The sequence below is a fragment of the Hakea prostrata genome, chromosome 7 (genome assembly GCF_041222555.1).
Source record: "Hakea prostrata isolate BN-2017 chromosome 7, UWA_Hpros_2, whole genome shotgun sequence".
NCBI classification, from domain to species: domain Eukaryota; kingdom Viridiplantae; phylum Streptophyta; class Magnoliopsida; order Proteales; family Proteaceae; genus Hakea; species Hakea prostrata.
The window spans coordinates 67,315,427-67,341,832 of record NC_142606.1 but is presented as its reverse complement, the minus strand read 5'-3'; the positions used below and the strand labels follow the sequence as shown (position 1 = coordinate 67,341,832).

Genomic DNA, 26,406 nt, shown 5'->3' with positions numbered 1-26,406 from the left:
GGGGCCCTTTGGGGGTTTTCTTCTTTCCGGGTCTGTTTTATTCCACCGGGGAGGGACAAATATTAGCTTTCAAATCTGGTTTGTTGGAGGCAATATCATGCAGCTACGAATCAATCTTTATTGAGACAAATTGCAAAAATCTGATCAGATTTATCAATGAAGAGGAGCAACTGCCAGCGATCCTGGAGCCACTATTACATGATATTGCTTTCCTTGTGGATAAGTTTGTCCAATGTTTCCCTTCTTATATTCCTAAGAGTTCTAATATTGTTACACATCTCCTAGTCAGGAAAGCACTTTTGGTTTCGTAGTATAAAAGAATGATTTTTTTCCAGTCAGTGGTTGGTGAATCTTTGTTTACCTTCCTTTCCTCTCTTGTCCACTTTCACAATAGAAGCATGGTTTGCCCAAAAATAAATAAATACAAGTTTCAAAACAGATATTGTGGAGATGACAAGACTTATTGGTGGCTCCATTCATGACCCTCCCACTATAAAATTCAGAAACTATCAGAAGAGTCTAGAAGTTTCTAATGAAGCTTTCAGTCCATGGGAAGTTGAGAACATTTAGAGGCTTTTTCTTGTCACTTATTCAACTTGTGTCACCCAAATACAGCCTTTTAGTGCAGATGGATTTGTTCCATTCTGGCACAGCCACAAGAAAATGACATCCAATTGGCCAATAGTCGACTTGTTTTTTTATTTGAGATTGCATCTTTGAGCTCTGTTCTTCTGTTCACAAATTCAGTTGACACATATCTGGATTGTGGCTGGGTTGCAATGAACAATCCAAGCAGTCATAAATCAAAATCTTTTCCAATCACCCAAGGGAAGATTATCCAGATAAAATTTGAATGAATTGTTCAAGCAAAAGTCATCTGGATCCATTCTACATGCACATGTATTGCCAGGCAAGACTGAAGGTGGCTCGTTGCTTTCTCAATGCTGGCTCGATCATTCATTCTTACATTCTTCTACAGAAATGAAATCAATGATCATTCTAATATACACACTACCTTCTATTTGTACGAATATAGGATAACCGAGGAGCACTGAGCAAGGAAAAGCAACCAGCAGTGGAAGAATGAAGATCTCCAATCGAAAAGCAATACAAAACTAGATGAACACACTTCCCTGTTGAAATGGATGTGCACTCGTTACCAATCACTTGTCCCAGGAGACTTGTGTCTTAATGCAGACATTGGTACTTGCTGCTGGATCTGTGCCCTGTCATGAGCTTCAGGTTCTTCACTTATCAGTCCAAATCAGGAAATAGATTTACCAGCCCATTCACGTTCCCGTCGCTTCAAATTGGCTTGCATCTTGTTGAACTTCTCTTTCCCCTTCTCCAAAAGAGGATCATGCACCACATAATCATCTGGGTCCTCATTACGAGTCATTCCATCCTGTATCATATGATTCACACACATTCATTAACATGAAAACTCTAAAATCGTGCTGTAGAAGAGAAGGAAATGGAACTTGCCTTGACAGAAGAATCACGAGCAAAACTCAACCGAGTTTCCCTCCATCCAGATAGATCCTCCTCTCTTTCACTACCAGACTTGCCACCTGGTGCACTGGACTTTGCAGACAGGGACTGCTTGAACTTATCCAGTTTTGCCAACACCTAAAGAGTAAACAAATCAGAACAATTGAAATGAATTATGCAAAATAAAAAGACAGGATGATTATAGGTTAAGATACCCAAAAACCAATGCTTTATGAAGTGAAAGACTCAAGGCAAGAGGCATGAAGCATCTCAAAGTGCAAGCCCTAGAAAAAATAAACTTCTACCAAAAACTTTTTACCCCTAAATTCATCCTGCTATCGCACATTGTTTTTGTGATTGGGAATCTAAAATACACAGTTAAGAACCAAATCTATTCCCACTTGGAAATTTATATTCCAAACCTTAAATAATAATAATAATAATAATAATAATAATATAATAAAAAAATAAAAAATCTCTCTCTTCATGACATACTCCATTCATATCCCAAGAAATTCAGACCAACTACAACTGACTAACTAGAAGATGGTCCCAGAGTAGCAAAACCATAGCTTTATGGTGATTCAAAGTTACCAAACTTCAGCATCAACATTTTCTCTGTTTCTTCATTTTTCTAATAATGTTCTCAATAATAAGTCATTATAGAAGGGAAACATTATATGGAATTGATTGAAAGAAATAGAGGCACAGAAGTGGGAAGGGCTAGGGTAATATGGAATTGCAACATCACATTAATCTGATAGAATGCTTTAAAGATAACGCTTTTGGCCCAAAAAGAATTTCACTAACAAAACTGTAAATGATTGAAGAGCACCATACTTCGTTTAGTCTGACCTCTAAACACGACGACTTTCTCAAAAAAAAACATCGGTAATATTTTTTAGCTTCCAATGCTTAGGAGGCTCAAATAACTCAACCACACCTTCAACTGTTTAAACATTGTCTAGAACCTTAATATGTATTGCAGTTTAAATTTTCAAAGACAAGCAATAAGTTTATGTTAAATTGTTGGTAAGGAAAAGAAGAGGATATCATATGAGGTATTGCAAGAGAAGATAAAGTGAGAAACATCATTGTAATTTGGACAATATTTCCATTTCCTCAATTAGGGAAGTCACAGAGAACCTTAGATATTCAACAGCAGTAACATGTTTAATCTGCCAATCATTTCAGATCTGCTGCAAGATGCTCGAACCATGGTCCTTTGTCAGAAGAAACCAAATGGAATAGCAGATGTCCAACTCTGAATCAGGCTCAGGTTGGTAAAATAATTTCCTTTTTCAAGAAATGGCTCAGATTTTTCGCAAAATAAGAAATATTCTTCCATCAGATAGAAAGGAATTTTACGAAGAAAAAAAGTACTGTTAAGAAAACGAAGTGTCATATATGACATGTCTCCAGAACATACTTCTTCAGCTCGGCCATGGAGTCTGCGTTTCTTCATTTTCTGCAGCTGTCTTGCTCGCTCAGCATGGCCCATTAGAAGCAAATTCTCATCTGCTTCAGCCATACGTTCAACCCTGGCTTCAGAGCCTACTCCCTTTTTCTTCAGAGAAAGCTTCTCCATCTTTGGTTGATCATCACTGTCTTCATCTTTGGTCCTGATAAACACAAGGTTTAAGGAATCAGGAATACCACCGATGGTAAGCATACGTCTAATCCCTTCCTCGTTTATTACTAAACCCTTAAAAAGTCCCCAAACCAAACAAAATTGCATACTCTAATCAAAATATAGGTGGTACATATCCAATCAAATGAACCTTTGAATTCTGTATCATACAAAGTAACATTAGATGCCACGCAAGTTAAAGATGAACAATTGCAGAAAAGAATACTTTGAATTCATTCAAGGAGGTTTAAAAATAAGAAAGGTCAAATGCCCAATGAAAAGAGAACAACCTGTATTTTTTGAATTTTTGGTATCCTAAAGTTCTTGCAGGTCAATAGCAGTTATACGTATTTAAAATAGAGACTGCAGATTTTCTCAAGCCAATTAAATTAGAAGGATGATACAGTATTAGCAAATTAGAAAAGATAATGAAGAGCAAGGAAAAATCTAGAGTTTGGAATATGTTTGGCCATAGATCCAGTTGGCATGGTCCCAAGAGGAAGAGAATGAAAATGACCCTAAGCTTCCATATGTGGACTATTGTGTGGACTGCTTATTTAAAAAATCTTCTAAGTTGCTATAAATATGTGTTGTCCTGTCCATTTACCATACCGTTTACCATGTTCTTCCTTTCGGCAAAATCATTTTGTTATGGTACTCTAGCAGCTGATGTGTGCATTCCAATGCCATGCTCAAGACAGTAATCAAACATAGACCAAGTATTCATGATGCAATCAGATCCAGCAAGCATATAGGGTCCCTCAGAATTGGGCCCAATGCCCTAAGGAGTATTTTGGTCATTTCTACACCTCTTTTGGGGTCTAGTGGATCTACCTTGTGGTGTCAGGACTAGGAACCCATTTTCAGTTTTTGTGTTGAATATGTCAAGTTATTCAAATGTCTTATTAGTCTATGTGGGGTCCCAGTTGGAATTAATTTTAAAGTAAGATTCATTATTGATAATTGTTGTTTTATTTGGTAATGTTTTGTGGTCCTTAAGGGACCCCCTTTTTAAGTTGTTAGTTGTTGAGTGATTTGAGTCGTTAGCTAAGTTGTCAAGGGATTCCCAATCCAGATTGGATTCACTCAAAGTGTCTTTCCTTCATTGTAAGATACAATATAAAGACCCCCACACTTTGTATGAAAATCAGAATGGATTAATAAAATTGAGCATTGAAGGAATTTGAGTCATGGGTTCCAAGAAGGATCCCTAGGGCTGAGTGAATTTTCTGCACGTTTCTTCAATCTCCTAGATCTCAAGAACCTGCTACAGCCTATCAAACACCTCTACAGCAAGCCTAAGAGTGAACCGGCCCACTCCTGTCGAGTAAGTGCAACCCCAGCCTCTTCCCAACACCATGCCATTCCCTAACCCTGCACAGCCCACACCCACCCCTCTCTTTCCCTTGTGGCAGTATCCCTCACCATCTTCTATTCCACTTGCACGCCTCCCCCCCCCCCCCAGGCCCCCTCTTACTTCCCTCCTCTTTTCCCATTTTTGATCTTGCAGCAGCATAGAAAGAAAAAGAGAAACGAACAAAAGAAAAGTAATGTAGTACTTTATTTGAATGATCAGAACAGTAGCCAATCAAGATCTTTTCACAGGGAATAAATTTCAGATTGACAGACTTAGTATGAAACAGAATTCATATGTAAAAGAAGACTAAAAACTAGAGTGATGCTACAAGGAAAATAACATAACAACAGGGGTAGAATAGCTCTTCAAAGTAGGGGCAGAACTACGAACCAGATTGGAGTTAGGCTGTAAGTGTAGATTACCATTGACATCAGAAGGATGTTCTAAGATCTGATATCAAGTAGATGGTAGATCTGAATGGTAACCAAAACAGAAAATGGTCACTATAAGTAGGCTTGTTACTTGACAAAAAAAGTGAGGGAACAATATGACAAAATGAGAGAGCACTAAGGACAAGAAGACAACACTCGGGCTTCACAGCGCAAGGTGGATTGATCGAATCGAACACCAACCTACCTTGATTGAGCACAAGGTTTCTCTAGAGAGAAGAGGGACTTGCAAAGCAACTTTAATTTCAATTCATGAGTGAGTGATCCACCCTCTTACATGAGTCCCTTTATGTAGCTATTCTTAAGACAAACATTAATTACACCATCCAACCACTAGCTAACACCCACCTATCAACCACTAGCTAACTCCTGACAAAAGAAAGCTTCTTTTGACAATGAATTCCTCATTTTTAAACTACAATACCCTTTTATTGATTTTGATGAATTTCTCAAGGATTATACTTGGGCTTAGGTCTAGCCCATGAAGATCATAACATGTGGGCTGACTTTAACCCACCAAAATAGTCCTTGCCCATGAAAATCATTGGCTGATTTGGGTCATACTCTAGTGAGCTATTGGGCTTCTTTTTTCTTGCATATGTCCTCAGCCCTGCATCAAAAAGAAGAGAAAAAATAGAAAGAGGTCAAGAAAGAAAGAAGAAAGAAGGTAAAGAAGCTTCCCAATTCCCTTTCCCCTAACTGCAGGTCTCCCATTCCCATCCCATCCTACCTAAGATGTGTCTGGATATCCCAAAACCATATCTTCCCCAATCCACCATCCCAAATTGGAATTTGTTAAGACTTAAAACCCTAACCTTTCCTACTTCTTTCCATACCCAAGATACAAATTCCCCAAATAAACCCAACCCACCTAGGGATCTTTGTTACCCCAACTTTTCCCACTTTCTTCAACAAAACCATTTTGGGTATAGTTAAAACCCTAATTCCACAATCTTATCTCATCTTGTTAAGACCCTAAACTTCCACATCCATCCCATAGCTACCTTGTCCAAGTTTCCTTTCCCTGTGGGTTGCCAGAATCTGACATAAACTCCCAGGAATTGATTATTTGTCAGCTGGTTCAATTTGAGAGTATCCTGAAGATTGGCCTAGAACCTGGGTTACATCAATCTACCTCTTTTGTCTAACTTAATTGTTGGAGTCTACGGATTGCCAATTACCACATTATTTATTTGTGCCTCATGAACTGAACCCTACTATCCGATTGTAGTAATGAGAAAGAGTACATTGAGTAGGAACCCACCTCATCCCATTTTCAACTTGATCCTTGGTCTATGAATTTGTCAAGTGCCTCAGATTTATTTGTGCATGTTAATTAATCCCAATTTACTCTGGTGTTTTAGAGTTTTATAATTGAACACTGTTCATGGTTACCGTTCACATGAAAAGTAACTTATGAATACTGCCCTTCATTTTAGTTTTGTTCTCTACTCTTACTATAAATAAATTGGCTTGGTGAAAAAACTCAAGCTAAGGTTTAAAATATCCCACGATACAATACAATACGCTACTAGTCGGTACATATCTATATTGGATACAGCCGATATGATACATATTTATTCATCTCTCTTTTTTTCATTTTAAGGGCATGTACTGGATTGCATCAAAATGTATTGGCTAGTACGATACAATACTCAATACGAGACGATATGTCTTTTAAAATCACCGTACCTATGCGATACTCAATACCAATACTTTGAACCTTGACTCAAGCATTACAACCTAATTGTTTGAAGCTCTTTCAGACCCTGAGCCCAGCTTTTTTCAAGACAAAAGTTTGACTTGAACCTACTTTGCTAAGAAAAAGTTAACATGACATCAGACCCAAAATTTCTGACATGGTGACAAAACACCCTTTCCACCTTTTCTTCACCATTTTCTTCATCTTTTTTGCCTTTCTAAATCTACCACCTTCACCTTTTCTCTTTTGGTTCCTCTCCTCTTTTTCAAAAGGCAAAAACACCTAATGAAGTGATCAATCGATTTAGTTACTATCCTCGGTCCACCATGTTACTTCGATGATTTAGGAGATCAATAATATCTGCTTCTTATATGCATCTCTTGCCCCAACTTCTTCTAGAAGATCGGTTCATCCATTGGGAATCAAGTATTCCTGTTGGAGATCCATACCAAGCTTACCTTGGACAGCATCTATCCCTACTTCCTCATTCATAGAATTTTGTGTGGAGGCTCTGGAGGTGCATCCAAAAGTGTATGGTTTGGTGGAAGGTGTGTTTCTTCTGTAGTTACCATATCTACTACCTGTGGAACGAGTTTAAGCCTTTCAGCCCTGAGAGCCTTCTCAAAACAGTCTCTGATGTCAGAAATATCATACCAAGACCAGCATTAGTGTCTTGTCTCAAATCCCTATTGGAATTGAGTTAGCACCTACAGTTCATTCTCCTTGAAGCCAATGCAAGATGCTAGGGCATCAGACTTCTGCATGTAATTTGGCTACATAGAGATTTCCCTACTTGAGTGCCAAACAATTCCTGAACATGAGCATTGAAACACCTTGGTACATATTTTCTACTCAGGTCACACTTCATCTATGTCCAAGTGATAGGGGCATTACCAGTATATTGCATGTCATTCTCAGTAGTTTCCCACCATTTCTTAGCTGGCCAACCAACTTGATGTGAACTAACTCAATTTCCTTACCTCAAATATATAATACAAATCAAAATAAACATCAGAAGCAAAAAAATCAATCATAAAATTCTTGAGAGTACTGTTCATGTGAATGATGTTAAATACTAAAATCCCAAAGGGACCAGGATGCCCCCATAGTAATCTGGAGTACATTATTCTATGATATTATCACAAATAATAATCATTACAAGAGGGGGGGGGAGCAATAGAAAAGAGCTGGATAACACACAACACGCAAAGCCACATACATTTTAAGATATAACTAAAAAAAATGTAAAGAAGGTAGGACAATATTTATATCAGAGCATTATAGGAGCTGCAACACCACATCCAGTTCATGTAGTGTCTAGAAACAACAGAACCGAAATAAATATAATATCAAACTTCACTGTTCTAAATTTCTCCGATCAACGCAATGTTGAACGTATAACAAGAGTAACACCACTAAATCAAATTAGTTACCTCACAGGGGACCTTACATCGCGCTTTGGACTGGAATTATCTGCACAATCATGGAGCATTTGTAGTATTACATCAATAATTTGGCAATAATAAAAGACACAGCATGCACTGACATAGTGAAATGAATACTTCAGTAATTTCAGTAGGAGCAGGTCAACTGTTAAAGTAGTTACCAGCCCACCACCCTTATTGGTTCGGTTACACTATCACCTTTATGGGTTAAATATCCAGTCTGTAAGTGAAAATGCTTAAATACCAGCCCAGCCTCACCCAGCAGGTAACCATTTGTCACAGTCTGCCAAATATTGGCCCACAGGGTAACCCTCAAGGCCCATAGGCTTAGCTTGTAAGGCCCACATGGCCTAACCAATAAAGATGCATATTGAGCTAAGGTTGGCCTATTACTAGAAAGTCCTACACTTGTGAGAAAGACTAGATAATTCCTAAAAATATCAATGACTGTTGTAAATATCTAGAAAACTAGAATCACAGTTTAGAAGTATCTAAGACATTTTGAAAAATACCTAAGAGCTAAACAGTTCACCACCATTGGATGGAGGACACTTATATAAATCCCATTGAGTTGCCTATAACTAGAGGTAGTCTCATTGAGGTTTTAATGTTGTGTGTTCATTCCATAGCTAATAGTTCCATTGTTTGAAACTCTGTTGCAATTTTCCTTTCTTATCTTCCCAATTCTATTAGAAGCATTACAGACTGACTCAGTACTAGTGGAGGACCATTGGCATGATTGGCTTAGCAGAAGACTTAAGGCATGGCAGTGTGATTACATTGCAAAATTAGCGAAGAGCATCCCTGTTACTAGGGACAAATCAGCATTCAGTAATTTCAATAGCAGCAGGTTATATGTATCATTGATTTGGTTTTAGGTTGGCTTTGGTTCACCTTGTAAAAAAAATACACTGCCTTTGATTTTGGTTTTGGTTCACTTTTATTGGTTTTGGCTAGTTTTAGTATCCTAATATATTATTAAATTGGAGATGAGAGCAAGGTGGAGGTTGGAGAGAGAGAAAAGAAAGGTTCCATTCTAATTTTTTTAAGTTATCATTTTACACCTACTTAAGTAGTAATGCACATGTTCTTTAATGCTACCCACAAAACAAAAATTAACAGTTTATGGTGATAAATCATAACCAACCTTTTTCATGAATTTATGATTAAATCAATCTGTTTTAATGACAAACAGGGATCATAAACCATACCAAACACATCTATTCATATTTATAAGTCAAATAATCATAAAATTTAAACTCTACCAAAGGGAGCATAGACCAGCAATGTCTTGTTCATAACATTGTAGCACTGCATATCCTTATTTAATTAACTTGCATTAAGTTGCATCTCATGCCCCCCACCCATCTTCAAGCTTGGGGGTAAAAGCTTACCCCTCGTAGATATCCCTTTAGATGACATTGCCAATGATACTCTTGCTCTAGAGGAATATATGTGATCTACTCAGGAAGTCAGGATCTGAATGGACATAACATTGGTTACAAGTGTGAAGATTGTGCTCATGAAGCACATTGATTTACTTTAAATTAGTTATACTATTGAATACTTATTTAGTTCAGTTTGATGCCATGTAAGGACAATTTGTTGTAACAAACATAGTTTACTTTACACAGATGGGTTGTGCTTCCGAGAATCGTTAGTGATTTATACTAATTAAAGATTAATTCCCTTTCTTTCTGCTGTTATGATCTCTGGATTCTCACATGTCATTGATGTATGAGATATATGGTATGGACGTGAGATCTGGGATGAGACTACTGCACGATCTTGATTGTGTGGTTTGCTGGTATGCATCCTAGTTATGCCTTAAATTATAGCCACTCAACTGGAATGTGACACTAAGTCATTTTAGAGGATCCATTTAAGCACAAATCGTACTAGTCCTTTCTAGCCCCAAAGAGAACAGTTAAAACTTCTGATTTCCACTCCATATTGTTGTACAGTTAATCTACTTACATATCTAAGCAATGTAGCAAAACTCATTAGAAAAAAAATAAAAACATATATTCTTCAGATAAATTTTGACCATTAAAATCTCAAGCAGATCTATATAATGCACGTTGTTCAGTGTTCATTGATATACTCTTTGACAATCAAAATCCAAAACGAATCTGATCAATGAAAATTTATCAGTGATATACTCTATGACTAGCGTATGAGCAGAGGATATGTTAGTAACAAGCGAGGATGATACAGCAGCATGACTTACAGTTTCCTTGTCAAATGTACATAAACAGAAGTTCACAATCATAGCAAGTATTTTGAATACCTTTCTGTGGTTTCTGTTTAATTGGGAGATCTCCAAGTTCCTTCCTTTTCTTAAGAATTTGAAGACGCATGCGTACATCAAAATTGGCTTCATCTTCATCACTGAGATCAGGAGATTCAGAAGAATTAGGATCAAATCTTCTGTGTGACTCTTCTTTCTTAGAGACAAGGGCTTCTCTAACTGACAGCTGCAAATCCCTATTCTTCTTGGCATCAGATGAGCTCTGCATTTCGAAACATCGTGTGAATCATCACTATTTTAGAATGTTCAAATGATTCACTGATACATAAAACTAAAGTAACTCAGTTATATATAATTATATTAATAGCATCAAAATGATGCTCGCACACATCATTCATTATTTTTCAGCAAGGACATCCTGCTCAAATGAAGAGATATGCTCAAACACATCTTGAAACCAGTAGCAACAAAGTTAGCAGAAAGATCAAACAATGTTTAAACAAAAGAAAATACAGTGGGACAACATAACCAACATCTAAGCCTTAAATTGATCCAGAGATTTGAAACAACAATCATAGCCTTATCCCAACTCTAAGGGTGCATTTGATAGCTCTGCCGAATAATGTTTTTCCTGTTTACATGTGCTGTGAGAACAGAAAACAGTTGAAATGCGTTTGGTAAACCAGTTCGGTTTTGTGTGCTGGAAAAACGGACCGGTGGTAAATTTAGCTCAAAAAACAGGTTTTGCGAAACAACTCTAAAGGTGTTTTTCTGTTTCAGTAACAAATTTGATGAAAATGTGCCTGATAAAAGAAACGCATCAACCCAAACCCATTCGATAACTCCATTTCTCTCTCAAACAAGCTCTGCAATCGGTTATCTCTCTGCAACTCCAACATCTCCTCCATCGTAAGCTTTTGGCAGCAGTGATCTCTCTCTTTTCGAGCACCACAAAACCCTAAGTTGTATCTTCTTATCTTCGGTTTCTTCTATTCTGTCTGTTCTGTCTAGAGATTCCTCGCTCCTCAGTGGTTTCAGAAGTAACGATGGTGAAAGGAGGAGCCATGAGAACTGCGGCCAAGGTTGCCAGTTTCGGCATTAATGGAGGTCTGCGAGATGCCCATTAGTGTCTCTAGCAGAACCGACCGTGGCCAATGCTGCTGGAAAAGCTTCAAGGTCTGCTACTTCTATGGTCTCTTCTGTGGCCACAGACAAAGGGAGGTCCTCCATCTTGCTTTCTTCTCAGAATGGAAAGATCGATGCGTGGTTACAGAGGCCATTATGAGAGATCGATGACTGGGAATATACTGGAGATGAAAGCAGAGTATTTTTGGATAAGACCCCAAGTGGAAACCAACTTAGATATTCCTCCAAATCGATTACTTGAATTCAGGAATTAAAGCTAAGGCACAAGTCAATAGTTCATCTGTGACCCCATTAATCTATAAATGTTTCATTTGTCGACAAATCCTCTTGTTCATTTTAACCAATTACCCTTCTAATTGGGTATTTGATATTAAACCACATCAGTTATGTCACCGGAAACAGGGGAAGGAAGAAATATGGCTTTAACAGTGGAAGAACAAGAAGAAGAGATTCAAACGTTGGCCATGCAAATGGTGAGCGCATCTGTTCTATCGATGGTATTGAGAGCAGCAATCGAGCTCCATGTGTTTGATATAATGTCCGAAGCTAGTCCTGACGCACGCAAATGTGGTTGTAAGAAAGATGAAAGAGAACTGTTCGAAGAAATGCCTCAAAGAGACGATGGGTCATGGAATGGAATAATCACCGCTTATTCACCATGAAGACAAGATCAGATCAGTGATCTAGGTATCCATGGAGACTCAGCAGGAAAGTCAGCGCAGTTTATGCAGTGGAATAATGAAAATCAACAATGTGGATAAAGGGCTTGATTCTGAAGGCCCTTTGTAGAGGAATAATGAAAATAATTATAACAGTTTATGAGCTGTGTATAATACTCATTTCTATATGAAATCAGATCCATATGAGTTTAATTTCTATACTTTCATTCAGTAGAAACTGCAAAGCAAGCTGCTCCCAGCTTTTTGCATACTCAGGTGCATCATAACCTCGAGATGACACAGTTGTTGCTTTTAGAAACTACTTGAATATAAAAGAAGTGGTCTTAATCCCATTCAAATTCTTGGAAGAGAAATAGGTTTTGTCTTAAATACAGTACTGCATTCCATCACAACATGTCAAAGGAAGAAAGCATTGAAAATGTTCTCCTGCATGAAGAAGTTGGGAGTTGCTCCTACTGAGATAGGCTTTGCTAGTTTTCTTGGGTCCTATGTTATCATTTGTCTTTATTCTTAGGCAAGTGTATGGGTTTATTATAAAATATGGCCTCTGTTGGAATGTGATTTTTGATAGTTCATTGGTTGATGTTAATGGGAAATGCCGGATTATTGGTGATGCTCATAGAATGTTAATAATGTCACTTTTGTAATTGTTAATAGTTAATACTTGTTCAAAAGTTAAAAAATTCCACCAAGAACATATTTCCTAGAATGTGTTTGTCAAACATATTCTTGTTTAGAAAATGTTTAAGAAAATATTTTGGAACATGTTTAATAAGTTGTTTAATAAGATTATGAGCACAGGGAATATGCTAGATGAATGGAGGAGAAGCATTGCGATACCAATTTATAAAAATAAAGGAGATATTCAAAGCTGTAATAACTATAGGGGTATTAAACTACTGACCTATATTAGGAAATTATGGGAAAGCATAATTGAAACCCGTTTGAGACACTTAAACCACAATTACGGAGAACCAATTTGGGTTTATGCCGAGAAGATCTACAACAGAGGCTATTTACCTAATTAGGAGACTCACGAAAAGGTATAGAGTGTAGTAAAGACCTCCATATGGTATTTATAGAACTAGAAAAAGCTTATGGTGGAGTTCCTAGAGCGTTAATTTGGCAAGTAATAGAGAAAAGAAGTGTTGCAAGTAAATTTGTAGACATAGTTAAGGATATGTATGATGGTTCAGTGACAAGTGTAAGAACAATGGGGGACAGTAATGAATTCCCAAATACAGTTGGGCTACATCAACGATCAACTTTAAGCTCATATTTATTTGCACTTGTAATAGATGAATCAACCAAAGAAATTCAAGATGAGGTCCCTTGGTGTATGCTTTTTGCTGATGATATTGTGATGTAGATGAGACTCAAGTGGGGATTAATACCAAGTTAGAATCATGGAGAGCAGCTTTGGAATCAAGAGGCTTTAAATTAAGTAGAACAAAGACAAATATCTAGTTTGTAAATTTAGTCATGATCGAGCAGACGATGAGGTGGTAAAACTTGACGATAAGGAGATTCCTCAGAGTGATTCTTTTAGGTACCTAGGTTCAATCATAAATAAAAGAGGTGATATAGAAGAGGATGTTTCCCAAAGAATTAAATTAGGGTGGATGAAGTGGAGAGGTACGTCTAGGGTATTGTGTGATCAACGTATTCCATTAAAGCTTAAAGCAAAATTTTATAGGACTATCATTCGACCAGCTATAATGTACGGTACAGAGTGTTGGGCTATTAAAAAGAATCATTTTAGATAAACTCATCGTAGCACAAATGAGGATGCTAAGCTGGATGAGTGGCAAAACTATGAACGATAAGATAATGAATGATCATATTAGAGTTGGTTTAGGAGTTGCCCCCGATAAGCTTCGAGAAAGTCGTTTGAGGTGGCACGACCATGTTCAACAGAGACCAATAAATGCCCTTGTACGGAAAAGTGATATAATCTAGATTGAAGGAACTAGAAGAGTTAGGGGTAAACCTAAGATAACCTTAAGAGAAGTGGTAAGAAAGGATATGCATAGCTTAGGCCTTGTATCTAGCATGGCCTCAAACAGAACTGATTGGAAGGCAAGAATCCATGTAGCTGACCCCATTTAGTTGGGACAAGGCTTATTGTTGCTTTTGTTGTTGTTTATCAAACACTTAAAACTATTCCCAAAATACTTTGAGCATAGAAACACCAAAAACCGTTTTTTTGTGAAAAACAGTGCTCCTAGCATAGAAACATTATCAAAAGCATACTAAATGACCAAACCGTTTGAGCACTCCCAGTCTCTCTTACTTAATCCTTTCTAGTTTTCTCATCCATCTCAACGCCATTGTTTTTGCCATTCCAAGTTCTTTTATGACTCATTCCTCCAAAAAATGAAGTTTCTTGACTCATATTCACAGCCTTATACCTCGCTCCTTACACCATAGCTGGTCTAATGATAATTGTATTGAATTCTAAAATTCCAATCTCCAATTTAACCACCCAAATATAATCCCTTTGTTCGACATCATCTATGTCTCCTAGAATTGAGCCCAAATATCTGAATCAATCACTATGCAAGTTCTTCCTTCCATCTATTTCCATCCCTCGTAATGGACCCGAAAGCTGCTGAAGTTAGACACCATATATAGAGTCTTAGTTCTATTTGCCATCTCCCCAACCTTTTTGAAGTTCCTACCATTATCCGTCACAATCTGCTCAACGTTCCTCACTCCCACCTCTTCCAGAGCCTCTTGAAGGAGCCCATAAATGTACCTATGATTTTTCACCTTCCGGGCTTGTAAATGGTTTGAAAGTCAAACCCCATATGTTTTAGTATCCATTTTTGCTGGTCTTCCCCTATGATTTTCTGTTCAAGCAAAAACTTTGAACTCTTCTGATCAGTCCTGACCTTGAAGTGTCACCTCATCAGAAATGTTGCCATTTTTGCAAAGCTAAGACAATGGCCATGAGTTCCCTATCATACACTGATTTCAACCTTGCTCTCGCACCGAGCACTTGGCTCCAATAGGCAATCGGGCGTCCATCTTGCATCAAAACTGCTGCCAAACCCATGCCGGATGCATCAGTCTCTACCTGGAATCCTTTTGGGAAATCAGGCATTACCAAGACTGGGACTGTGGTCATTGTGGCCTTGAGTGCTTCAAAGGCTGCTTGGGTGTCTTGAGTCCATTGGAAGGAGTCTTCAGCAATTGTGTGAGCAGTGATGCCAACTTCCCATAACCTTCCACAAACCTTCTATAGTAGCCGGTTAAGCCCAAGAATCCCCTTATCTCTTTAAGTGTCTTTAGGACTGGCCAGTCAATCATGCATTGTATTTTCTTCTTATCCGCTGCCACCCCATCACGTAAAATAATGTGGCCCAAGTATTCTAGCTCATGTACTCCAAATAAACATTTTTTCTTGGTCACACCACCAGCTTATGAGAAGTGAGGTGTTGAACATGAGGCACAAATGCTGCTTATGCTCTTCCATGCTTGGACTGTAAACTAAGATACCATCTAAGAGCACCAAGATCCAACGCCGCAATTGTTGTCTAAAGACATCATTCATCACACCTGGAATGTGGCTGGAGCATTGGAAAGACCAAACGGCATGAACAGAAATTCATAGTGACCGTTGTGGGTTCAGAACGTTGTCTTCTCAATGTCCTCCTCCACAACTCTGATTTGATGATACCCTGGTTTCAGATCTAACTTGCTGAACACTGGACCTTCCCTAATTCATCCAAAACTTCATTAATGGCAGGTATCGGAAACTTGTCAGGGATGGTAATGCTATTGAGGACTCTGTAATCAACTCAAAAGCACCAGCTTCCGTCACGAGTAAAACTGAACTTGATTAAGGGCTGGTACTTGGTCGGATAATCCCTGCTGTTGTCATCTCACCTACTAGGCATTCCACCTCAATCTTCTGTTAGTGTGGGTACCAATAGTGCCGTACGCTCGAAGGCTGGCTGCCAGCAACTAAGAGGATGGCGTGATCATGAGCCTGCCGCAGAGATAACCCTTTAGGCTCTCTAAACAACTGCTAGTATTCCTCCAGAAGTGGCTAAAGGTAATTCGATGTTGTCATTCTCTTCCATCTTGTTGGCCTGTAATAGCAGTAACCAAAACCCATCTCCGCCAGCCTCTACAGCCTTTAGAATTCCTCTGAGGGTGGTCTCAAGCTGCAGCAGTATTGGATCCCCACTAGTTTCTTCATTTCTCCCTGCTGAATGAACTCATCGTCTGCAATTTCCAGTTGCTTTGGATCTCAACCAACGTAGACATCCATGCCACTCCCAGGATGATATCAACAACATCACCCAGTTCAAAGAGGAAGAAATCCCCAATCATGATGGTTCCTTGCAGCCTCAGATAGAGTTGTTGGCACACTCCCTCGCCACACACCTGTTGTCCATTCCCAAGCAACACCCGCAACCCCTTGTCTTGTACGGTGAGTTTCAGCTTCTGAACCAACTCCCAAGCAACAAAGTTATGGGTTACTTACTTCACTGCCCATGAGGACCACAACTTCAGTACCTTGCAGGTCACCTCTGATTTTGAAGGTTCTAGGAGAATCAATCCCAACAACCAAATGATGTGAGAGCTCAATTGCATCGTTGCCCTCAGGTGCATCTAGTGACTCTAGTGTTAAACTCTCATCGTTGTCCTCCTTGTCATTGTCTTCACTCTTCATGCAGTAACACCGCCTGCAGCTGTTTGTAGATTGGTGGTTGTGGTGGAACTTCTCGTTGCAGCGGAAAAAGCAGGCTTTGTCGAGCTTTGTTCACCATTACGCGTAGGGTAGGTCTCTGATGGGTGAATTCTGATGCTGCTGGCCATCAGTATAGCTTGGCCGACGAGGTGGTGACACCCCTCTGTGGTCGCCGTTGGGGTTAGGGAAGATGAAAGGGTTGCCATCAAGGGTTTCTTGGTGGGCCCAGGCACTATTGCCTTAAATGGGTTATTTGGGCCTGTTTTGTTATTTCCTGCTTGTGACCCATTTACCAAATGGTTGGGCCGTGGGTTACAAAATTTGGTTGGACCGCTTAATACCCAGTTCTTTGAATGGAGTCCAAATTGTGGGGAGAGAATAACCGTGTCTCTGCTTGAACTCGGCTGAAATCCTGCCAGAAAAACTCCCTTCAGCCATGCATAGTCCACCTGTCCCATAGCTGCCATTAGGCCACAAATTTCTCTCTGTAATCTGCAACTGATCCAACTTGTCGTAAGGAAACGAGTTCCTCGAGGGGATTTCAATTGGGCATGGCCGAAACGTTCACCTGTAACTGCTCCCATGTTTCAAATGGTATTCTCCTCTCCCAGTACTGTATCTAGTCTAAGGCTGTGCCCTTGAAGAACACATTTGCCGGAATTTTCTCCCCTGCCGGCATCATATTGATCGTGAAGTAACACTCAATCCTTGAAATTTAAGTACTTCATTATTAATTACTGTGAATCATTGGTAGCATGTTTGAATGATATCTTTTTTTTGGAGGGGGATGCTGAACAGAAGCTTCTATCTAAAGCTGCCAATTTGAATGATTTCCTTAAACTTCTCATTTAAATAGCCTAATATTTGTGTAATTTAATATTAAAACCTAAAAAATTGTGTATATGTGTAGTTATAGATCAGGGGCTCGTATACTGCCAATCTAAGGTACACATTCAAAATACCAATCCATTTAACTACTTTTGCAAGATGATAATTTAAATGTGTTCAACATCCGAATATGATTTTCATTAAGTTTCAGGCCTTAATTTGGCCTGAAAACCACTGTAAGTATAAAATTATGGACAGAATTTCACTGAAATTTTGGTATTTCGGATATATTGATTCGACTGAACACCAAAACGAAACAAGATTTTTATACCTTGAAAACAAACATACTCGATTTTGCCAATGGCCTATGCTGAAGACTAAATGATGTAACCCAGGGTCTGGGTTAAATCTTCCAAGACCCTCTTTAATAAGAACTACCAAATAATGGACTGTCCAAGGATCAAGATATAGTTTGGGTATGCTATGGGATAGTTAAAAATTATAGGATACCCTACGGGATGGCTTGAAGCTTGATTGGGAGAAAAGAACTATTATTTATGTATCTTGGCTTGTGGGACTATCCCAAGGCCCTATGGGATGACTTAGGGTTGCTAGGAAAAGGGAGGGATGAATTAGTGCTAATATGGGTATGGTTTTGGGATGACTGGGAGAAAGTGGATCATTGCAGAGGATAAAAATCCATAGGTGAGATGGATTAGGGTTTTATTAATTAAGAAAAAGGGTGGGAAAGGTTTGGGAAGTCTACGGTTAAGGAAAAGGAAGAGGAAGTTTGCAGATAGGTATGGGGTGGGTTCTTGGAACTTCAAGGATATGGATATTTCTACCCACTTCTTTCTTTCTTTGTTTCTTTTCTTTTTCTTTTCTTTTTTTGCATTCTGCCGCAAGATTTCTGGGAAGAAAAAAAAATTCAAGAAAATAGGAGGGGAGTGTCTGAAGAAGCTAAATTTCCCTGTAACATCACTAAAGAAGCTAAATTTCCCTGTCCTGGGTCTTCTGATCTGAGATGTTGGGTGGTCTAGAAAACCTGTGAGGCAACCAAAACCAAAATCCTTTAATTTGAAAGGCCTTAAGGCTACTGCTGTTTTGAGTTGCAACCTTGATTTAAGATCTGCAACAATAACCTCCATCAGGCCTAATTTCAATGAATTTTTCTAATGCTTATCCTTGATGTATGAAGCTGATATTTGGGGTCTAAGTGGTCCACTGGTACCTTTCTAACCATAAAACTTTCAAATGACTTCATTAAGAGTTGAAGAAGATTCTATCAATAAGAAGGTCCTGTTATAGTTCGGTAAGGACAAATTCTCTAGTTATCTACCCCAAGTCACTTCCTCCCAGAATTATTTTCTAGTTTCCTTAGTTCAAATTTTGATACCATCTAAAAAAATAAAACACTCCTTTCTTCAAATTCATTTTCCATTTGGTTAATTTGCTTTACTTTGAAAGGGTTTGGTACTGTTCTATAAATAACAGAATTGCTACTTGTTAGAGTTTCCTTTTGGTTTGGGGTGGAACCCTAAGAGGCCCAATTATGGCTATGATTTTTGAAGAATTAGGTTTCATCACCAAACATTCACAAGTGGTGAATTAATTGAATATGATTAACACTGTAAATCAACAGATAATAGCGATAGATTCAAAGTTAAGCAGAGAAACAAAGAGAAGCCCATGCCCTCAGTCCTTTAGATGGACATATCAAACTTATATATGAAAAAAAGAAAAACCACAAAGAAGAGACGGGGAACCTTGTCCAGAAGATGTCAGCAAAAGAGGATAAGAGAGAGAGAGAGAGAGAGGGGTGAGGTGAGCTAAGGGTGTCAATTTGGCACCAAAACCGCCCGTATAAAACCATACCGTCTCAAATCATTTCAAAAAGGATACGGAATGGTTTTTCTAAAACGGCTTATATTACAGTACGTTATGATAACAGTTTTGGGTGCGGTACTAATGGCATATATTAAAACAGTACCACATAAAACCATTTCTGTACCGTTTGTAAACTGCAACTGTACATACAGTATTCTTATACCACAACCACACCACTCAATATCCTTAAGCTGGAGAGGGGGGATATGAAAAGATATAAAATAAATTAATTACCTGTTCCATCTGTGATGTCTCTTCTTTGAGGAGACGAGGATCATTTAAAACATCATGGCTGCTCTTAATCTTCTCTTTCACAGCTGCTAGTTCTTTCTCTTCTTCTTCAGCTTCTTCTCCAAATGAAAGCAAATTCAGCTTTCTGCATCATGTAGACCTCATTGATTGAAAATTAGTTTATAGCAGACAAACAACATGATTCAGAAACTCCCCAGAGGCCATACAAGATGACACTAAACTAAGAGATCAATAGAACTCACTTTACAGCTTTCTTGTTCTTATCTTTGCTCACATTGTCAGTCGTGGACTCTGGTAAAGATTTCCAAGGTAATCGCCTTGGAACAATATCATCGAAAGGGTTCCATAATACCTGAAAAATAAATTACAAGAAGTTATGTTAGATGTAGCCACATTTAGATCTTCTTTCCTCCCTGCAGCCCATGTATGCAAGAAATTTTCATCCACAGCAGAAAAGGAAAAGAAGGAACAGAGAGAAGCAGTGGAGGAGAATGGGGGTAACGCTAATGGTATCTCTGAACAAAATCAAGCCACTGAAAATTCATTCAGTGAGGACTACTGTGAAAAGATGTTACTAAGCATCATGATTCATGAATGAAATTGGTGGTGCTCAAAGTTCAACATCTGAAGGCCATGTAAGGGACATAAGTAGGAAAGCCGCCTTCACTGTTTGAAACTCAGGAATTCTTCCTTTGACCACTTTAAAAAGCCTTAAATATAGTTACCCAAAATAAGATCTTGCAAAGTGAAAGGTGAAAAGACTTTGATAAACTTGGTCAACAAATACGCAGACTTGTATTGACAGAAGGACAATATGATTTGATTTCGGACAGCCTGGGATTTCATGAGCAAGGGGAGCAAGGGACTGTGAGGGTTAAAATTTGATGACCAACGGCTTGGCACAGCACTGTCCAAAAGCAGAATAACATACCATCCAACAACTGCCGCATTACAATTTAGGTGGAATACAAACACTATGTGCTCGATCTTTGAACCCACGTCAAGTGCAAATAGCATATTCATGGAGTCCTCAATGCAAGTAACCTGCTTTCTAAGGACTTAAGGCATAAGCTTGACCTCTTCTATCACTCTTGACTCCTCTTCTAAGCCTTCGAGTATGACACACTTTATCAGAAATTGGACAACTTTTGTGCTAGACTCTCGCACATCTTCTATCAAGGTCTTGTAAATCTGAATGATAAATCTTTAGCAAAACACTCCCAACATTTAGGTTTTCCTCTTTGTATGGCAACTTTTCTCTGTCTGTTTCTTGTTTCTAGGTAACAAAGAGTTTTTTCTGTCTCTAGCCCTTTTTCATTGTTTCTCACTGTTTCGGGGTGCTGAAATCATATATGGGTGCACTATGGAGGGGCGGAAAAAAGCTTCAATGACAAAAGAAACAAAAACTTTGATGGTATGCATAAATTGGAAACTTTTCTTTTTTAAATAAGACCAAATAAAAAATAAAAAAAACTTAAAAACACATTATTTATACTTTAGACAAATTACATACAATGTGTTTAAACACTAATTTAAATATAAGATTGCAACATATATTAGGCGTTCCTATTAAATATGAAATAAAACAGTGGCCGAATACGGGATGATCCATGTACTAAATCTAAAGATTTATGTCGGATCATCTACCAATATGAAACTTCCAACATGTTTTTCCCAGCTGGGGCACCTGTAAAACTGATGAAGACATCAGTGAGCAGTTTCTAGTTTACCGGCGACGCCGACGTAGTGATCATCCCACGACAGCATCTATGTGGATGGACGATGAGAAACACTGCTCATAGGCAGTTTGTCATGTTATTTTTCTTAGTCTTAGTGGGTTGGGTAGTAGTTTACTATTTAAATATTTTGATTTCATGTTTGAGTCTTTATGGGCTGGGCCTAGAGTCTGTTTGGGCCCAATTTTGAATTACTTTGAGTTTGGGTTATATATACAACTTAAGTTAGGGTTATTTAGGGTTATTTTGGGAAATAAACATGTAGGGTTGTGAGGAACAAATTCGTTTTTGGCAATTTTATGAATGAAAGAAAAGAATTAGAAAAAGCTCACGCTGCTCCTCTCTCTCTCTCTCTCTCTCTCTCTCTCCTGGCAGTGCTGGTTTTCTCTCCTCTCTCCAGGTAAGTTTTCTCTCCTCCTTTCACCTTTGTTTCCCACTAGAAAACTTCTCCTTGCTCTCCTCTTCAAAGATCTACTCTCTTTTTTCTCAAAAAAAACCTAGCTTCTTTCCTGGAAATCTTCTTCTTCTTCCCCAAACCCACCGTTCTGTTTTTCTGGCAAAAAAAAAACCTTCTTTTTTTTTTCTTCCTTCTTTATTAGTCTAGTTGTCTTTTGTTAGTCTCCTTTCCCTTCTCTTTGTTTCTTTTCTTTCTCTCCCTCTCTCTTATCACCTACTCTCTTTCCTAGGATAAGCCATTACTTCAAAATATTATTTCCTCCTTTCCTAGGATTCCCACTTCTTCAAAATATTTGTTTCTTTCTATTATTTATGTTCCTAGATGCTTTCTAACCCCTGTTTTGCAGCCAAGATCAGCAGGTAACATTATCTCTCCTAAAATATTTCTCATTTATTTGTTTAAAACAAAAACTTCCTAAGACTCCCATTACATTGTTAATTGTTGAATTCCTTGTTAGAAATCTGATATTGATTAGGATAGCTCTATTTTTCTTTAAGTTTCTTAATAGTCTTGGATTCAATTTAGTGTTATGGTGCCAAGATCCCCATCCCCTTGTTTCCCTATTGATTATTGTTTGGTTGTGCTTACCAGTAAGACTTATCGTGTTTATTTATCTACTTTAGCTGTCTTACATGCATGATAAATCAGATTACAAGTGCTGCAAAATTCCTTTCTTTACTATCTGTCAAGAATAGGCGTTTAATTCTAAGAGTCTAGTAGCCCACTTTGTAGGTCCCCTAGTTTCTAGGGTTTCTCCTACATCAAAAACTATGGTCTTAGGTTTCATCTTGTGCAAGACATTCACAATCGCATCTCACCTTATCCAAATGGAGCCAATAATTGGAGGTCAAACATGAGATTACCAATGACACTAACTACGATACAACTTTAGTTTTAATAATTCAAAAAAACTTTGAAGATTAAGTGCATACAGAATTGATCACAATAGAAAGTATAAATGCCGGTATTATTAATAAATTTCAAGTGAGGAAAGGCAATCCTGCTGTTTTGCCAACTCATTTGCAATCCTCTTCTTTAGGACCTCCATTTGACTACTATTGTTCCTGGTCGAACTTGCTCTCTTCCCTTTAATTCTCTTCTTCTCTTTGTTTCTTCTCCTTCTGTTTTTTTGGTGGAGAGGTCGAGCTACATATCAGTTATGTGATCCAAACTCCCTCTCCGCTTCTCCACTTCTCCCTTCTCCTCATCTTCTCCTGTTCTCCCAGCCTCTGTAATAAAAAATAATAATAAATAAATAAATAAATAACAGAGAGACGTGTTTGAGGCCGTTTCAGGGTTCATCTTTGTTTGCTGAGGGTTCCAGTCTTGATGCTCCGATGGCTCCTTTGTGTCAAGGGAAGCCTTAAGGGGTATCGTTGTCGTTCTCTCCGACTCGAGTCCGAACTCTAATACGGATTCTTCTCCTCTCTCTGTCTCCTCCACTCTCCCTCTCCCCTTTCTGTTTCTAGGATATGCTTCATATCATTGAGGGTTCTTTTCCTCTTTGGCCTCTTGTGTTGGGGGTAAGCCATGAGAGCCATTGTTGTTGATCTCTCCGTTTCAAGCTCGACCTCAGATCCAGATTCTTCTCCTCTTCCCTTCCTATTTCTAGGGTTGGCTTCAATTTGTCGAGGGTTCTAGCCATTGATGGCTTCTCTAGCTTTGAGGGAAAGCCATGAGGACTATCGTTGTTGAACTCTCTGAATGTGTTTTGAACTTTGATCTGTTATCTTCGTTCTTTGTCTGAATCTTGTGATGCTACCTTCGCTGCAATTGTGGTGCTACTGCATAGGTCATGTGCATTGTTATAAGGGAGGCTTCTCAAGGCTACGATAGAACAGGAGACCGCGTTAGTTAGTTGGGGCCCTTTCTATGTATGGCTATGGGCCTCTTGTGTTGTATAACTAGTTTGCTTTTATTATTGCTCTCATATGGTTGTTAGGCTCGATACCTCTTACTTTGGTGTTGGGCCACTTGTGCTTGTGTATCGAGTTTGCTTCAATTGTTGCTCTTACGTGGTTGCTTGGCTCAATGCCTCTTTGGTTGCTTGTTAGTTAAGGCACTTTGCTTGGACTTTGTCGCTTGTGCTCTTGTATTTCTTTTTATTCTCTTCAGTAATTAATTATTTAATTATCCAAAAAAATAAGATTGAATGATAAGAGGAAAGAAGAGAGAGGAGATCAATCAAGTGTTTCATCAACCAACATGCATACCTAGAGAATTGACACTTGGACACATGATGAGTAGCAACTGACAGTATAGCATGATGGCAGACAGCCGACTATCTAGAAGTTGGCATGCTAAAGTACCTACTGCAGGACATTAAGTATGCTGGCCAATAGCAGACTGTCAAGAGGTTCGGAAATTGGGATGCTAAAGTGGTTTACAACATGAATCTTGGAAATATTTGAAAAAGGTCCTTCCTCTAGTTGAATGATTGGATTCACTACTTTACGTATACATCAGAAAAGTATCAGTCAGATAACCTAGCATGAACAGCCGTCTGCAGCCTCTGCAGTCCAACCCTCCTTCTGCCTCTGTTAAAAGGACTTCACTACCCATCATACATGCATGTCTATTTTCTGAAAATTTCTCCTAAAGAACTAACAAGCTACACGTTATGGAAGCAACTTACCTCAACAGAAACTATCTTTGGAGGTGGATCCAAGGGTCGATCACTCTTCTCCGTTTCGATATCACCTAACCTGAGAAGATTAAATATTGAGTCCCCAGTTACCTGCAAAAGGACGGAAGTTTCAGCAACAATCAATATGAACATGAAGTCTCCATCGGGTTGCATGTAAAACAAAGGGAAGGAACAGATATAAGTTGCAATCATAAAGTGTAACTAGTGCAACCTCTTACTGAATAAGGTAATCAAACAGTTCAAATGGAACTTTTATATTCATTCCTAATACCAGTATTTTGGTTGCAGAATGTAAATCTTAATAAGAAAATTTGAAATGTTTTGGAGTAAATTGCACAATTTAGGCAATTATTACAAAATATTCTTATGGTTTTCACTTAATTTCTCCTATGTTCCCTTTATTTCCCTTGCAATCAGAGGAAGCCAAAAAATAATTAAGATGCGAACAAATCACTACCTTCCCGAAAATTGTATGCTTCTTGTCAAGCAAATCACAGCGGTCCAACGACATAAAGAATTGGCTTCCATTGGAATTAGGGGTCCCAGCATTTGCACACGCAACTAATCCGCGATGTTTGAATCTCAATCGAGAATGGAACTCATCAGAAAACACACCCCCATAAATGCTTTCCCCACCTGCAGAAACCAATTATCACACTTAAGTTCATTTTAGTTACTGTGAACAGTCAATTACTAAAGATGTATGATAAATAAGTAATAAGATACACCAACACAAAGACTCTGTTTAGTTTATCACAGTAAAGACCCGACTTGAAATAGCACATCACAGCTGATTTAGACGAACAGCTCCCTCACATATCCCCAGGACCAATTTCTTCAAGTCCTAAAACAAAATTGGAGCTTGATAAAACCTCTCCCTCGCGTTTTACCCATCAATTATAATTAAATCTACAATGACGAATGTAAAGTAGTTCATACTTGTTTAGCTTAAAATACGAAATGCATTTGAAGTACCTGTGCCAGTTCCCGTGGGATCGCCGCCTTGAACAATAAAGGATTTCACGATTCGGTGGAAGATGGTGTTGTCATAGTAACCCTCGAGGCAGAGCTGAACGAAGTTCCTAACTGCCTTGGGCGCTTCTTTTGGCCAAAGCTCGATATCAACTGGCCCATGGGTGGTCTGCAACACAACCTTTCCCTTCGTAGGCGGCTCTAAAACATATATTGAAGACATCTAGATATGACGGCTATTCTGAACTTTGCATCTCCTCCGCCGCCGCCGTCCAACAAATGTGGTTATCTCTTCAAAAACCACACCGTCTTCCGCTTTTCTCCTGCGTGAACTGGGAAATAGGGAAGAAACCCAGAAAGGCACGGAAACGTCAAACCCAACTTCAAGATCTCACCACCACCAGCTTCTTCTCGTCTGGAAACTCTAAACTCTGAAATCTGAAATCTGAACCCTAGAAATTTTGGCGAGAACTGGCGGAGCGAATCAGGATCAATATCAACCCACTCCAATAATCCGGAATCTGATTTAGCCAACTTCATAGCATGACCAGAGAATTAGGCTTCGCCCGGCAAAGGTGAAAATTTTAAGGGTAATTTTCATATGGAGTCAGAGCTTTGATCTGTGTCATTTTTATTTCAAATAAATGAACACTTTACATTTGCCTCTCAAAAGTATCCAATAAAATTAATTAACACAATTTATAATTTTTATAACCAAAATACCCTCATACTTATTATTATAATCATTAGAGTCAAATGACATAATTACCTTCC

At 38.5% G+C, this 26,406-nt stretch overlaps 1 protein-coding gene across 2 annotated transcripts; it reads right to left on the bottom strand.

Moving 5' to 3' along the window:
- Positions 1 to 408: 408 nt before the first annotated feature.
- Positions 409 to 26,163, bottom strand: LOC149011787 (Cyclophilin-like peptidyl-prolyl cis-trans isomerase family protein). Of its 2 annotated transcripts, XM_089164297.1 has the most exons (11): positions 25,636 to 25,723; positions 25,418 to 25,504; positions 25,118 to 25,296; positions 24,649 to 24,750; positions 20,063 to 20,172; positions 19,803 to 19,944; positions 10,365 to 10,587; positions 8,063 to 8,102; positions 2,921 to 3,113; positions 1,486 to 1,629; positions 409 to 1,405 (listed from the first exon to the last, which is right to left on the bottom strand). In XM_089164297.1, the coding sequence occupies exons 2-11, from the start codon at positions 25,443 to 25,445 to the stop codon at positions 1,265 to 1,267; spliced, it is 1,302 nt and encodes a 433-aa protein (XP_089020423.1). In that variant the 5' UTR covers positions 25,446 to 25,504; positions 25,636 to 25,723; the 3' UTR covers positions 409 to 1,264. The 2 variants fall into 2 exon arrangements, with proteins under 2 accessions (XP_089020423.1, XP_089020422.1); XM_089164296.1 differs by lacking the exon at positions 25,418 to 25,504 and having other exon boundaries at positions 410 to 1,405; positions 25,636 to 26,163.
- Positions 26,164 to 26,406: the final 243 nt, after the last annotated feature.